General features: G+C 42.3%; 1 protein-coding gene across 1 annotated transcript; it reads left to right on the plus strand.

Moving 5' to 3' along the window:
- The first annotated feature begins 217 nt into the window (after positions 1-217).
- Positions 218-5,992, plus strand: LOC104605959 (inactive TPR repeat-containing thioredoxin TTL3-like). The gene is made up of 7 exons (XM_010270923.3): positions 218-1,764; positions 1,883-2,078; positions 2,195-2,367; positions 2,724-3,057; positions 3,304-3,508; positions 4,798-4,898; positions 5,378-5,992. The coding sequence occupies exons 1-7, from the start codon at positions 761-763 to the stop codon at positions 5,528-5,530; spliced, it is 2,166 nt and encodes a 721-aa protein (XP_010269225.1). The 5' UTR covers positions 218-760; the 3' UTR covers positions 5,531-5,992.
- Positions 5,993-6,453: the final 461 nt, after the last annotated feature.

The raw sequence follows: 6,453 nt of genomic DNA on the forward strand, positions 1-6,453 counted from the left end.
CAGCTGGCAATCCTACGTGGGATGCTTACTTTTGATGATCCCAAATGATTCTTAATTACCTGTAAAAGTCAAAATAACAATAACAATAACAAAATCCGGACCCAAATTTTTTGGCTTTTTTGCTAAAAATCTAGAGATCCAATTTTTTTCAACGACCGTATCAGCCGCTTACTCTCACTCCTGTCCCAACAAAATCACAAATCACATTACAATAAACAACAAATTTTTTTGGTATTGAATAAAACGTTATTCTCTTTTCTTTGATTATTTTTTCTCCTCTCCTTCCTTCTCATCGTCCAGGCGGAAAGAAAATTAAAGAAGAGGGAGGAATAGTTGGTTTCTTGTCAGCCACTCCAGGAGGTTGTGTGGGATGAAATATGCACACACCTCCTGGGGTAGGCTTCTTCTGATTCAAGCAATCTAACTCCTTTCTTCTCCTTCTCCTCCTCCTCTTCTTCTTCTTTTAATTTTCGTTTATTTCTGAGTGGGGTCCATTAATTTTTCTTTTTTTTTTATCTTTTTTGCTGTTGAGAAGCTTCAAATGGTTCAACTTTTTGTTTTACCTTCTATGTTAACAGAGCTGCCGAGGACATGGGCTTTCCCGGCAGTTTTTGGTCATTTTATTCAATTTTTTAATTAGATTTTTTCGTATTTTCGACCCTCCCCGGCCCCCTTTTTTTTACATATAATGTTTGAATTTCCTATAAAACGCCACTGTTTTTAGAACCATCCAAAAAGAGAGGAAAGGGAGATATCCATCATGACAGAAATGGCGGAGTATTCGCCGGAAAAGAAACCCGGCTGTGGTGTTATGGTCTTATACAGTGGAGTCTTCCGACGCCGGAGCTTCTGGTCGAGAAGATCAGCCTGTGCATGCGATCTCCCCCCACCCAGCGACAAGAACGGTAGTACTTGTTCCAAGAGGAGACGAGGAGACTCCGATGAATCTACCTTCCTCGGCTCCTCTAATAATTTGGCCGAACCTCCGTCGAAACTACCGGACAAGCCTGTCGTAGAATCTGTACCATCTTCCCATCATCAGAACCAAGTCAGAAAACCTTCAGATGGAATAATCACGACAAACGCCCCATCCAACATGGCTTCAATCCAAACATCGGCAACAACAGCAACCATAACCAAGGTGTCACCAACACAAGGCGTCGGCCAAGGCAGAAAGGTACCCAAGGAGGCCATTAGCATCTCCGGCGAGCTCGATAGCATGATAACCGATCACCAGAAAACCAAGGGAAGTAGCGGTCTTGTTCGAGCTTCTTCAAGCAATGTAATGCTCTTCGGTCATTTAGGTAACTTGAGGCAGTCAGGAAGCGGCAATTCTAATTCAAATAACCTTCCTGATTCCACCATGGACGTCCTCGATTACCTACCTAAAACTGCAAGGGAGACTTCGTCCAAACATGTTAACGGTGGCAACGTTGGAATGGGTAATATAGTAAGGGCAGAGGCCCATCATCCAAAGGAGCAGGCAGAGCCCTTATGTCGAACTCTGTCCAAGGGATTAGATCCCGAGGAATTGAAGTTGCAGGGCAACGAGGAGTTTAAGAAGGGGAGATTCGTAGAGGCCTTGGCCTTGTATGATCGAGCCATTGCGCTCGACCCAGAAAAGGCTTCTTACCGTAGCAACAAGAGTGCTGCATTGACGGGTATGGGTCGGCTTATCGAGGCGGCTTTGGAGTGCAGAGAAGCCATTAGAATCGACCCTTCGTATCACAGGGCTCATCACCGTTTAGCAACTTTGTATCTCAGGTACTTAGCTAGTAAATTACAAGAGGCTATCTGCCTTACCCTCTCTACATCGATCTTTGAATAGGTGAAAACTAATATTCTAACTACATTAATTCACGTTCACATGTTGGTCTTATAGATTAGGAGAAGCAGAGAAAGCTTTGAACCACTACAAACAGTCAGGACCCGAAGCGAACTCTAACGAGATTGCTCAAGCCGAAGTTCTTCAAACCCATCTCAACAAGTTGGCCGAAGCTCGCAAGCTAAAGGACTGGCAGATGTTGTTGAAGGAAACTGAGTGCACCATATCCTCTGGTGCCGATTCAGCTCCACAGGTCAATCACCAAAACTAGTCGATTTGTAAACTCGATCGTTAGGTTAATTTGTGTGCGGTTTGTAAACTTACGTGGTGGGTCTTTGTGTGGTTGTTTGGTTTGTTGTGGAGAAAAAGGTATTTGCGTTGCAAGCAGAGGCGTTGCTGAGACTGTGTAGGCACCAAGACGCGGATGCCACGTTAAGCAAGGGACCAGAGTTTGAGATGGAGGCCTGCACCAAGTTCTTTGGCCCCTCCGTCACTGCTCAGCTATTGCTAATACGAGCTCAGGTTGACATGTCCGTCGGCAGGTTGGCTGCTTTAACTATACTCAACGTAACAAGTTTTACAAAGTCAACAAACTTTATGGAAGGAGGCCCCGTAGCTTTATCATCTATGTGCTGCCGGATTCTATTGTCTGAACTCTGAACTGAACCATATATGAGAGACGTGGCCTAGCTGTTGACCGTGAAAGTGAAACTTAAAAGGAGCACTGCCTCCTTTTTTTAGTTTTTATAAGTAGAAGAAGTAGAACTGTAGAGAGAAAACAAATAAGTTTGTTTTTTATACTTAATTTTTATTTATTTAGGGATTAATTTGTAATTATCTTACTATATATATAATAAATTAAATTAAATTAAAAAATACATGGGTTGGCACTTGGCAGGTTCGATGACGCGGTGGCAGAGTCTCAGAGAGCGATTCGACTCGACTCGAGTAACAACGAGGTGAGTGCGGTGGTGAAGAAGGCCAGAGCGGTGGCCGCGGCCCGATCAAGGGGTAACAACCTTTTCAAGGACTCAAAATTCTTAGAGGCGTCCATGGCGTACAGTGAGGGACTCGAGTACGACCCGTTCAACTCGGTCTTGCTTTGTAACCGAGCCGCCTGTCGATCGAAACTCGGTCAATTCGAGAAAGCCGTTGACGATTGCACAAAGGCGTTAAACGTGCGCCCCTCTTACAGCAAGGCCATATTAAGGAGAGCTGACTGTAATGCTAAGGTAAGAGTATCTAACCAACAACCTAAGGCTCAGTTAATTTGGAAGGAGTGGAATGTACAATACAAATACATACAAAATAATACAAAGTGTAAGGTTTTGCACTCTACGTACATATTTGTATTTGTACTCCTTCCAAACTGAGCCTAACGTGCGTATAAGACATTACGGACGGGGGATAAGCTAAGCTAAGCTGTCAAGCTGAATTGAAAATAATTAATTTTGTTTTGTTTACTAATTATTACAAAGCTGGAACGTTGGGAGGCCTCAATACAAGACTACGAGACGTTGATAAGAGAAACGCCAGGAGACGAAGCGGTGGGCCGGGCTTTGTTCGAGGCCCAGGTGCAGCTCATGAAGCAGCGCGGTGAAGATGTCAAAGACATGAAGTTTGGTGAGGACGTGGTCATCGTCTCCAACAACGAGCGTTTCAGACACTTCGTTACGTCGCCTGGTAACCGAAAATATTTATTAATTTAACTATGCATGTTGCGACATTTTGCACGTGAGTAATAGACGTTCCCAGGTTCGTTTGGTTGGGTCATGGGTGCATCTCATATTTCCCTTGATCAGACAAAATGTGATTTTGCGCGATCTGATTGCTCCTTTGTGGAGTATGATCTAGCTTCTAGTCGGACGGTGAGTTAAGCGGATCTGTAAAATAAAATCAGAAAACCCGGGGTGGTTAACCTGGCGAAGTCGCTTCGATGCTTAAATTAGTAAGCTGTTACGAGCTGAAATAGCTTCAAGAATGTAGAGAGCTAGAGAGCAGAGAAATCATGCGTACCTTGAACCATCGGGGTTGGAGTCTTTATATAGTTGAGTCATCGCGGGTTTTGCGAATTGGTTCCGGGATCTTCATCACAATGGGATCTGTTTCCACTTTAATTGGGGGATAACGTTGTCAATTGATAACGTTTATTAATTCCGCCTAAACTGGGCGGGGAGGAGATAAGGCTTGCCGTTACGTGGCGTGATCCCGTGAGGTTCGGAATCCGTTGGAGGGATTTTCGGGATCATCACGTAGTGGTTTGAATCGGTATCCCCGATCTGATGCTTTTTAGTTCCGAACTGGATTAAATGTTGAAGTGCCTTGGGGTTGAAGTGATCATGTTGCGATCTTGTACCGAAGTGATCCCGAGGTGACCTTGTTCCGAGGTGGTTGAATATCCAAACTCGATCTGTTACGGACTAGGCGTGTCAAGCTGAATTGTCATCTTAATCAAATCGCATCCACATGTCTCCTTTTTACTAGGTCGGGCCAAATCGCCCTTCATCAAAAGGCATGGACAAGATGTCAAGAACCATTGGATCTCTTCATGTTTCCTTATCGGGTCAGATTTTGATATGCGTAGTCTCTGTCCGTGGTATGAACTGCCTAGTGTCAAATAGATAATGGGATTGTTTATTACGTTGAACCCGTTGTCCTGATTTTGAAATCTGATTCCGACCTCAGTCAGTCGGATTCGAATTCGGAAAATTGGATTTCACTGCCAGACCCACATAAAAAATCCGACGGGTCATGACTCGTGAGAGCCGAGTCAGTGGGTTGTGTTGTGGGTGGTACGTATCCGAGTCAGTGGATTGTTTCACTTTCACAGTGGTAGAAGTAGAAGAAGATAAAAAAATATATTCCCTTCCCTTTTTCAGCTTTGGTGCGAGAATTTAGGTAACAGCATGGTAAATATAGGTGATGTGGTGGTCAAATTACTGAAAAATCCATGATCATATTTTATTTTGCAGGAATGTCGGTCGTGCTTTTCTGCAACAAATCCAGCGACAAGCCAGCATTTGAGTTTATGCAGCAACTGTGCAAAAGATATCCATCTGTCAACTTCCTAAAGGTCTCTCTCTCTCTCAAACAAACGTTGTTGTCATTTTCGTATTGGATAGTGGAAACTGGATTTTTTAAAAGCTGGTTTAGTTAAGGGGAGGGGTTAAGAAATAAGATGGAGAGGGGACCAATGGACCTGCGCTACCGCGCAACGGCTTTCGCGCGTCAGCGCTCAAGACCATAGACATAGGAGCAGTTTAGGGCTGTAGGCCAGTGAGCTTTTTCTGAATTCTGACCCAGTCGTGGTCGTGCTCTCGCAACGCGCGTGAGATGAGACACAAGAGACCCATTAATCAACTCGGTCTCGGATAAGTAGTGGGACCTACTTAAACATCCCCAACCACCACCAGATTGGTGTTGCATGTTGATGGAGGAATGACATGTCAACCCGATGAGGTCAATAATAATTACATGTGAATTAAGATAAGATAATAAATAAATAAAGAGATAATTTTAATTAACAAAAATAAATGTGGGTTGCATTTGCAGGTAGAGGTAGAGGACCATCCTTACTTGAAAAAATCAGAGGGCGTGAGTGCAGTACCAAGCTTCAAGATATACAAGAACGGGTCAAGGGTCAAAGACATCCCTGGCAACAACCTTGAGTTGTTAGAGAATTGCATCAAATTTTACAGCGCTTGAATTTGAACAACACATCCCCCATGCAACAGAATAACCATTTAGATTTAGATTTGTGGTTTCACTACACATATTGCATATATGCACGCAGAGGCAGCACATAATTAATTAATAAAGATCAATGTAAGGAAGACTACGCAATCAAGAGGAAACATGTGATCAAACCTCTCTACAGCATCTGCCAGAATTGCAGTCCAAGTGCAAAAAGTGGAAAACTAGAAATGGAAGCCACATTTGAAGACTAGATTAAACCCAAGAAGAAGAAGATCGATGGAGAAGGAGGAGGATTCTGTTCAAATTACTTAATAATTTATTTTTTTATGTCTTAATTATATGCATGTTGAGTATTTGAACATAATTCTGCAAGGGGGTTGTTTGTGCATGGCTGCTTTTTTGAGAGTTTTTTAAGAAGATGCCTCAGAATCACACTAAGGAATATCTTTCCTTTTCTTTATTCCACATAAACTAATCCTTTCCTCCCTTCTTTATTTTATGATGAGAAGATACTTAAATCGTCTTAAGATTAATAAATAAATCTAATGGGTAATTAGTCAATAATGATGGTGTGTACTACTGCCGATGGTATAGTGTACATCAACTGTCAACGTCCGATCATTTATTTGTCTATAGTTTGCATTTTAATATGAGGGGTCATTTCTTTAGACAATTCTCAATCAGTACCTTGTACTTTGGTTTGAGCCATAATTTGGTCCTCAAATGGTTTAATGTAATTATTAAGATTTAGGGAAAATTCTCGATCAGTACCTTGTACTTTGGTTTGAGTGACAATTTAGTTCTTAAATTTTAAAATGTCATAATTCAATACTTAAACTTTCAAAATGTGACACTTCAATACTTGAACTTTCAAAATGTGACAATTCAGTACCTGTCATTAATCAATCCGTTAATCAATCGCTAAGTGACAT

The sequence above is a fragment of the Nelumbo nucifera genome, chromosome 1 (assembly GCF_055504915.1).
Source record: "Nelumbo nucifera cultivar China Antique chromosome 1, China Antique-T2T, whole genome shotgun sequence".
Lineage (NCBI taxonomy): Eukaryota > Viridiplantae > Streptophyta > Magnoliopsida > Proteales > Nelumbonaceae > Nelumbo > Nelumbo nucifera.